The following is a 9,856-nucleotide window of genomic DNA, read 5'->3' as shown; positions in this document are numbered from 1 at the left end:
CCCTACACCTTTAACTAGTCTCATGCAGCTGAATGAAGGATAAAAACAGAGGCTGATGGAGCAGCCAACTGCACCATCAAATTTAAATGCTTTTGTGATGGCATACTGAGCAAAAGTTTGACCAGAGCTTGAGACAGTATTTCTGCATATCTCAGTGACAGAAGCAGTTCTTGAGGACACCAAAGGGTTCAGAGAACCTCTGTGCAGCCCCACCACCACAGGAGGTGGTTCTGCTCCATGGCAAATCTCAGCAGGCTGCTAGTGAGCAAGGCAGACACCATTGCACCTCTATGGAGAGAACAAAGATTTGAAGTCTTTTCAGAGGGGTGGGAAGCATCGAACAGGAGCCTGGAGAGAGACTCGACTTGCAGCTGAAGGTCTAGCACTTTTCTAGTATGTGATGAAGAGAACTGACCTCAAGGTTTTCTCAGTCCTCAGAGAGGAACCTATTTTCCCCATTGTAACCTACTGTTCTAAAATGACTCAAATATTCTTCTAGCATATATAGTCCTCTCAGTGATTTACAGCTGAGCTTCCTAACAGAAGAACAGACTCCAGGGGAAACTGCTTTTTGACCAAAAAGAACAAATCTTGTGCCACTGTCTTTAAGCAATGCCACTAAAATATGCATTTCTGATTGGAGTTGAGTGCCCAGTCCAGATTCCTGATACAGCCCCAGAGCAGACCTGGTCACTTGTAGAATCAAAAATCTCTTTCCTGACTTTTTCTGAATGATTCTCTTCCTCACTCCCCATTTCCCTGACTGAAAAGGGAGGGCTTTGTCATGACACAGTGAGCTCCGGCTGGCAAATCCCCTGGTAAGTGCTGGAGGTGGGAGATAATATAAGCAGAGAGATTTCATTGCATATGACCCGTTTTCTACATTCTGCTTTATCTGCTTTTGGCTATTTCAAAAGCAGGGTGAGAGGGTCCAGACGGTCTTTTCAGTCTGACAGAGATTGGATATTTTCACGTGTTTGTGAACTGCTCAGTTGATATTGCATGAGATGAAGTGCACTTACTTGGAGCTCTATTACTGAAGATTTAGATGGGACCAATGGGGGAGTGCAACAGAGTGTGTTGGAGATAGCAGGTGGAACAAGAAACAGAACCTACTTTGTCTGCCACCTCTGGATTAAGAAATCCAGAGGTTGGAATTTACTGGAAAAAGACAAGTAGTGGCGGGGGGTGGAAGATCCATGCCCAATACATTTCGAATTGACTTACTGTGCTAGTAACTCCCCTTAGGCACTCCATTTCGTATCACAAGCAATAGACTGTTACTGGAAGAAATAATTTAGTCTAACAGAACAGTAAGTATAGACTTTAGTAAATTAAGTGTCAAGATAAGATACCTTTAACTGAATTAGGGTTAGTGAGTTACGCACACTCTTTGAAGTAGTTGCCATACAAACCAATTTTGAAAATATTTCTGAAAAATACTAATATATGGCTTGATAAAACATTTTCTAACTATAATGTCCACATTAAGTTATTTAGAAACATAGAGAATTAGCTATGGCATACAGTTACCAAAGATTCCTTGATCCTTTAAAGTTTTTGGAATAAGCCAGGAGCTCACCTAAAGGCCTTTACTCCTGTATGTCTACGTTCTAACACACATATATGTTTTCCCCTTGAGGAAAGTGTAGTTTTGGGAGACAGAAAAAATAATATACAGTTAGTTAGCCATTGGAAGGAAAACTGAATGTCATCTACTGAACCATGTCCTTAGGGAAAACAGTAGCTGATGTTTCTACCGAGTTCATCCACTTGGTATATCGAGGTAAAATAAAAAGGATATCATTTTTTTACAGAAATGACATGGAAAGGATAATTATTAAGGCATATTAAGCTATTAGGAACAACACTGTGGTCCCATGATAACAATATTTCTCATGATAGAGGAATTAGATGCAGAAGTCCATTGAGAAATCTCAGCAATGAGCAGTATGAGAGAACGAGTGTGATGTGTGGATGGCAAAAAAAATGAAGCTAAAGAAATGCACATGACCACCCAACATTAACTGAGAAATCATGTGTTCAAGGAATTTGTCCCAGAAGAATCAGGTTTTCATAAGAAGGTGAAGAGATATTCACTTATCCTTACTGTGCAATATGAATAAAGAATGTAAGAATATAAGCTAAAATTTTCTACACTCATATGTGCAAATAATGATTATGTCCGTACAGAAGAATGAAAAACCTATTCAATCAAGAGTAAATATTATTTTGAAAACCAGTAATAAGGAAATCACCTGTTTTAAGGAGGGCTTGGGTGTTAAAGAAGGAAACTATTAGGTGCCATGCTCTCCTCCCTTCCCCCTTTTATTATTTTAATTGATTTAGAAGATGTCAACTTATAGAAGTAATCAGAAACAGTCATGCTATCTTCTCAATATAAAATTATTGGTGACTTGGCACTCAAGCTGTTTCTTCTAAATGCTTCCCCATGCCCTAAATGAGACACACATCTTCAATGTTTTTTGATTCTCTGACATCTGCCCGTGTAACTACTGCTAGGTTAACCTAAGCTGCTTGCAACAACACATACATATTCACCTACTGGCTATATTCTATTCTCTTTCTTAGTTACTGTACTATTTTCTGTATTATCCTATATTAAATACTACAGTTAACCTTGACTTTTGTAGTTCTAATCAGTAACAGTTTAAAACATTTCAGTTCGGTTCAGTTTAAAACGTTTCATGAAGCGTGAGATCACTCTTCCTACCTTTGTAGACAAAATGTACAACTCGCAATATGATAGCATCAATTCAAATTGGGGAGAGGAGGGAGAGAAGGAGGCCAAAGTTTACAGTGTAATTAACTACAGAGGAGCACTAGCTAATTTCAGCTTTTTCCACTTACCTTTCAACAATTGTTTCATTAGTTGGTCATAGTATAACAATACACCAGTGACAGTATTTGTTCCACATACAGACGGCATACTCGCATTTTTAGTGAAACAATCGCTCTCTACAACTACCTAAAGGGGGTTGTAGAGAGGTGGGGGTAGATCTCTTCTCCCAAGTAACAAGTGATAGGACAAGAAGAAACGGCCTCAAGTTGTGCCAGGGGAGGTTTAGGATGGATATTAGGAAAAAGTTCTTCACCAAAAGGGTTATGAAGCACTGGAACAGGCTGCCCAGGGAAGTGGTGGAAGCACCATCCCTGGGGGTATTTAAAAGAAGTGTAGATGTGGTGCTGAGGGACATGGTTTAGTGGTGGGTTTGGCAGTGTTAGGTTGATGGTTGGACTCGATGATCTTAAAGGTCCCTTCCAACCTAGACAACTCTGTGATTCTAATCCCTATGCTGTTGCACATTTCCAACACTTTTATGAAATTGCTGCCCTATTTTGGGAAGAGGTTTCTGCTCACTCGCCAATAGTCTGGTTAACAGTAGTTGTCCAAAGGCACATTACTAAGTTGCAAGTGGTGTAAGCTGCTATTAAGGGAATGGCGCTGACGACTGCAGTGGGATACAGGGTGCCCATTACTTCTGTCCCAGTCACTCAAGCGAAATACAGTAAGATTGGACAACCACACCAATGGGTCTTAGGGCATCTTTTTAAGATGTTTTCAGCTAACAGGGCTAGCAGAACCACCCAACATCTTTATGAATAGTAAAATCAATGGATGCACCCGTACCTTTTAATTTCCAAAGTGGCTGGTGCCATTTAGGTGCAAAGAACCAAACGTTTCATTAAAAATTTCATAAGCCACAGGTTGACAGAGAATAAGCTTCTGCAGTTCCTTCTGGTTAAGCTAGCAGCTGCAAAAGTCTAACCACTACCTCTCCAGAGCTTAAGAAGCTGTCTCCCAAATCGAGGGGAAACCTATCCCTACACACACTAACAACTGATCTGTGGCTTCTTCCTTTTCATTTCTATTCAGGTTCCTGGACTGCAGTCAGTTAGCAGCAGAGAACTGTGAGGTTATATCACCAATCTGAAGATCCGTCTCTAGATATTCCGTCACACTCTGTACAGTTACTTAGCACTGGTTACTTCTGCCATTTTCGGCAAAACTTCGGATCTAGCTACGTGTTGTTATTTGCTCAAGAGAGAAGGGTCCCTATGATTGAGGTGTTGCAAGACTCCCTCTGGTCAGCCACCTGCTGCACCAGTCGGTAATTAACATCCCAGACCTATTCCAGAGCAATTTGACAAGGCAGGTTGGGACAGTGGCTGTCCATAGGTTCAGAAGAAGGCAAGGTCTTCCACAGCTTTTCAGGGTCTTGGGCTTCTCAGTGAGTCTCCAGGACTACAACTTTTAACCGCTGTATTTTCTGTATACATCTCTGGTTTCAGCCATGAGCATGGGAGATCTTTCCACTGGGCCAGGCGGCAAAAGAGTAAAAATCTTCTCAGAAACCTCGTTAATGCATCTTTCCCCACCCCCACCACTGTCTAGTACAATTTGTTTTAAAGCCTTGTAAGTCAGAAGCTGTTTCCTCAAGCACTCTGCAGCACTTGGCTTTCCCCTCCAAGCACAGAGACTAAACACAGGAACTGCAGAGAGTCCTGTCACCGTCGTGAGGATTGTCACAGAGCTGAATCCTCCCTGACAGCAGGTACCACTGATGGTGGAATGTATATAACCCATGCAGGTCTGGGTGTCCCATGGGGAGCCTCCAGTGTATCTGTTGTTCTTCCCTGTATTAACTGGATGTAGGAACAGCAGTGTCCATCACTCGTTGCTGCCAGTGAAAGGCTCGCACCTCAGCCTGTACTTACATGCTTGAATCAGCTTGTTCTTTAGGAAGAAGGTGACCTACTTCAAAAACCTTAAAAAAAAAAATCTTGAGTGTTTCTGTTGCTGGCAATAATGACTTCAGACACTGGACACCTCAGAGTCCCTGAAAACCAGCAATAGAAACTCCTACTGAGAAGTCGAGGCAATCTGCTTGCTCTCATCTGCCAGGGTCGGTTTGTTTTTTTGCTTGTCTGCTCCCTCCAGAGGCCAAAGAGACAAGGGCATTTTGCTGACGATGTTCCTCAATCGGAAATAAAATTAATTAACTTAACCATAAAGAAGAGTCGGGCTGATTAAGGAATATATGTGCTACTGACTGCAGAAGAGACTCCAGCGCCATCACAGCCTAGAGACACAAGAGTACTGCAAAAGAGAATTTACTGTCAGGCGAGTGATGCAGTAGGTTAAGGCCCTTTAACTGTTACCAAGTCTCTTTCAGCTTCTGATTAAGCTTTGCTTTCTTGAGCTGACAGCCTGGGCGTAAATGAAACTGTTGTGCAAGTATCCTCTCTGTCTACAAACACATTGGAAAAAGGAAGAAGAAAAGCTAACTCATAGGAAGGACAACACAGTCTCATCTCTATATTTTTTTTTAAAGGTATTTTTGTCCTACTAAGCATCTAAAGGAAAGCCTGGAAACATAACTGGTGTAATTAAAAGATCTGGATCCCAAGTGTGGCCCAGGAGCAAACAAGCACTTGAAAGGAGAAACAAGTCTTTAGATGCTTCTAGTGGTACCCTGCTGCTGGCACTTACTTCCTAGATGGAATTACTACAAGAAAGTACTCACTATTTTTAGTTTGCCTCTCGATTTGGTTGAGATTGTATTTTACAATCACAGACGTGATCTTTGACATTAAATTTGATGTGCAAGATATAGCACAAGCAACCTGAATTAATCAATAGGAACTCTGACTCATGCTTGCTGTGATGATAAAAATAATAAAGGGAAGGCATCCTTCCTGGTCATCTCTTCTTCCTCCTTCTCCAAAGGGAAGGGCATACACAGCCTGAGAAATAAATTCTGAACATTCATTGCTTTGTATAAAAATGCGAAAGCATTGCCAACAGCTACCTTCACAAAAGCCATCTATGGGCCTAAAGTTTAAAGGGACAAATAAAGCTGCGCTCAGACTACTCTCAGATTATTTCAGATAATACTTCCCTCTTCCCACACCTCTTCCAAAAAGCAGCATTTATTTTAACTTTCAAGTCCTCACTTCTATGAAAGGGCCAAACTACCTATAGGATAACATAGTGTTGTCCACAGATGAAAAGCTAGGCTTGAGACCTCTAGCGAACCATATGACACAGGTACAGAAGTCCCATGATATTCGTGTTCAATAACAGCAAATAATCGTGGCTTAGACTGGAGCGTGCTCAACAGCAGGAACAGTCAACATCCCAACTCACCTGAAAACAGGACGTACCTTAGAATCATGGAATCATAGAATCGTCTGTGCTGGGAGGGACCTTTAAGAAATCAGGGCCAATCATTAACCTAACACTGCCAAAAGCACCACTAAACCATGTCCCTCAGCACCACGTCTACCTGTCTTTTAAATACCTCCAGGGATGGTGGCTCAACCACTTCCCTGGGCAGCCTGTTCCAGTGCTTCATAAGCCTTTTGGTGAAGAACTTTTTCCTAATATCCATCTTAAACCTCCCCTGGCACAACTTGAAGCCATTTCCTCTTGTCCCATCACTTGTTACTTGGGAGAAGAGATCTATCCCCCACTTCTTTACAACCTCCTTTCAGGTAGCTGTAGAGAGTGATAAGGTCTCCCCTCAGCTTCCTTTTCTCCAGACCTTATCACCAGAGGTCCCCAGGGAGCTGCAGTCCCAGCATTAGTTCACAATCTACACATGCCATGAGCCCTGTCCTTTCATCCTGAAGAACCTGGTCAGGATGGTGGTACCCGCTGGGTACCACAGCGAGCAAACTGTCACCCTCAGTCATCAGCTCATTTTCATTCATGGACGTCACACAGATTACAGAGCAATCATTGTCCCAGCCTAACCTCTACCAGCTTGTACACTGTACACTAATTAAGTGTGTGTGTATATATATAGTACCATATATATGTACAGTATATAACATAAGTATGTATGGCACTGGCACATAGTAGCACACATACGCATACTAGCATAGACACTGAACAGTCATATGATACAACCTATCAGTAGTAACAAGTAAATGGTCCAGAGCTCAACAATTGTGCCTCGCCGGATCCTCCTCCTCTTGCATATGGAGAGGAGAGTTTGGGTTTTTTGTTTTAAAACAATATACTTTTTTTCAATTAGTGTGTCTGGACTATATCTGCTAAGGATTAGGGTGGAAAAGCATTAGGACTGTCCAGCCAAATGCACAGCCACCCCTATTATAAGGTGAAGAAACAAAGAACATTGGGAGCAATGATCAAAAATCACGTTTCAAAGTTTTAATGACAAAGAAGACCTCAAAGTGGGAAACATATTAGCGAACACAATGTTTACACTTTAGCTGCAGGATGGCAATGTTTGATCCCCCCGTTCAATTTTACACTATAGGTAAAAAGCCAGCAGCAGTTCCCAAAGTTAAACAAGAATTATTAAAAATGTATCTTGAAAATACTTTTACAGATGGAGCACCTTTCATAGCTTTAGAGTCAGCAATCTTGTAACCCTCCACATGGCAGCTGCTCTTCTACCACTGTTCTTTGCATGGAGACACTGAAAAGAGAGCTACTTGTGCAAACTCTCCTCCCCCTCCCCCAAGAAGAGAGAAGCAAGAAGGGACGATACAGAATCACAGAATCACCTAGGTTGGAAGGGATCTTGAAGATCATCATGTCCAACCATCAACCTAACACTGCCAACACCACCACTAAACCATGTCCCTCAGCACCACGTCTACCTGTCTTTTAAATAACTCCAGGATGGCAATTCTGCCACTTCCCTGGGCAGCCTGTTCCAGTGCTTGACAAACCTTTCTGTGAAGAAATTTTGCTCGCTATCTATCCTAAACCTCCCCTGGTGCAACCTGAGGCCATTTCCTCTTGTCCTATTGCTTGTTACTTGGGAGAAGGGACTGACCCCCACCTCATTACAACCTCCTCTCAGGTAGTTGTAGAGAGCGATAAGGTCTCCCCTCAGCCTCCTTTTCTCCAGGCTAAACAATAAAGCTGCTTAGATTGTCTGTGAAAAGAGCTTTAGCAGTGGACAGAGAAACAAGATGAGGATTGAAGGAAGGCGACACAGCCTAGTGTGTAAGTAGAAACCAGATGATGCTGAGACAGAGCATTAGTAAGAAAGTAATAGTTAAAATAGGAAATTTCCTTAAAAACTCTGCAGAGTTTAATCTGAGCCAGACACGAGTCTGCAAGCAATAAAGATTGGAGGGAACCTCAGGGCAAATCATAACCAATTCTGCCAGGAACAGAGTTTCACCTCTGTCTCACAGTTGAAGTCTCTGTTACACTGGGGAACTCCGGTACAGCAAAGTAAGTTCAACAGCAGTGTATTCATTTGTATTTCTCCCCACCACGGACCATGCACTTTACTTTTTTCCCACATGTGTAAGATTGGTTTTGGCAAGTATACTTCCATCATATCTCTATCTTCAGTAAATATCCATTGCAATTTAATCATGAACCTTTGTTCCTCAGGGGTTGGTACTGGGACCAGTACTATTTAACAGATTTGTTGGTGACATGGATGTTGGGACTGAGCACACCCTCAGCAAGTTTGCCACAGACACCAAGCTGTGTGGAGCAGTTGACATGCTGGAGAGGAGGGATGCCATCCAGAGGGACCTGGACAGGCTGGAGAAGTGGGCCCAAGCCAACCTCATGCAGTTCAACAAGGCCAAGTGCAAGGTCTGACATCTGGGTCGGGGCAATCCCAACTACAAATACAGGCTCGGCAGGGAATGGCTGGAGAGCAGCCCTGAGGAAGACTTTGGGGTGTTGGTGGATGAGCTCAACGTGAGCCAGCAATGTGTGCTCACAGCCCAGAAGGCCAACTGTATCCTGGGCTGCATCAGAAAAAGCGTGGCCAGCAGGTCAAGGGGGGTGATTCTACCCCTTTACTCCACTCTGGTGAGACCCCACCTGGAATACTGCATCCAGCTCTAGAGCCCCCAGCATAGGAAAGACATGGACCTGTTGGAGCAGGTCCAGAGGAGGGCCATGAAGATGATCAGAGGGCTGGAGCACCTCTCATGTGAAGAAAGACTGAGAGTTGGGGTTGTTCTGCAGAAGAGAAGGCTCCAGGGAGACCTTATAGCAGCTTTCCAGTACCTAAAGGGTACCTACAAGAAAGCTGAAGAGGAACTTTTTACAAGGGCATGTAGTGATAGGACGAGGGGTAGTGGTTTTAAACTGGAAGAGGGGAGATTTAGATTAGATACTAGGAAGAAATTTTTCACTCTGAGGCTGGTGAGGCACTGGAACAGGTTGCCCAAGGAAGCTGTGGAGGCCCCATCCCTGGAAGTGTTCAAGGCCAGGCTGGATGGGGCTTTGCACAACCTGGTCTAATGGGAGGTGTCCCTGCCCATGGCAGGGGGGTTGGAACTAAGTGATCTTTAAGGTCCCTTCCAACCCAAACCATTCTATGATTCCTTCTGCTAGCACAACTGAAAGAACAGACAGCTTCTGCACTTGGACCTCAAGATCAGTTTTGAGAACTTTTAACCATTTTCAGAGCTGCTTTTAGCCAACTTAATATGTCGAGGAAACCAATTAGCTAGGGAATAGTTTATAAACCTTATTCTGAAACATTACAGCATTTATGTTGCTTCACAATTGAACCTTATAGGCATACAAAGACAGTAAATTCATATACTTTAAAATCAGTGGAGTTGGAATGCTGTATTGGTATCTTTCCCCAGTACTTACCAAGTTTTTACAACAAATATTTTAAACCCATGAAACATTTGGTAAAATTGCTGAATACTAAGAAAATGTTATCCCTAGAATAAGATACCAGATCCATGTACGGAAAATAGACACCATAATTAAAGAAAAAAGAGAAGACATTTCTGCAAAAGCTCTGGGAGTTCGCATCTAGCACAGGACTCCTCCTTAAAAATCATGTAAAGCAATGAGGCCACTCCA

General features: G+C 42.8%; 1 protein-coding gene across 1 annotated transcript in view; it reads right to left on the bottom strand.

Annotated features, from left to right (window-relative positions):
* The window catches only part of MAP7D2 (MAP7 domain containing 2), a 107,167-nt gene extending 104,217 nt beyond the window's left edge, over nucleotides 1-2,950 (bottom strand). Inside the window, exon 1 of the mRNA XM_009894500.1 lies at nucleotides 2,872-2,950. Coding sequence (XP_009892802.1) covers nucleotides 2,872-2,950 — 79 coding nt within the window. The remainder of the gene's footprint in view (nucleotides 1-2,871) is intronic.
* Nucleotides 2,951-9,856: the final 6,906 nt, after the last annotated feature.

This window comes from Charadrius vociferus, unplaced genomic scaffold (assembly GCF_000708025.1).
Source record: "Charadrius vociferus isolate BGI_N301 unplaced genomic scaffold, ASM70802v2 scaffold770, whole genome shotgun sequence".
Classification (NCBI taxonomy): Eukaryota; Metazoa; Chordata; class Aves; order Charadriiformes; family Charadriidae; genus Charadrius; species Charadrius vociferus.
The sequence above is the reverse complement of the archived record's forward strand: the minus strand, read 5'-3'. Positions and strand labels throughout refer to the sequence as shown.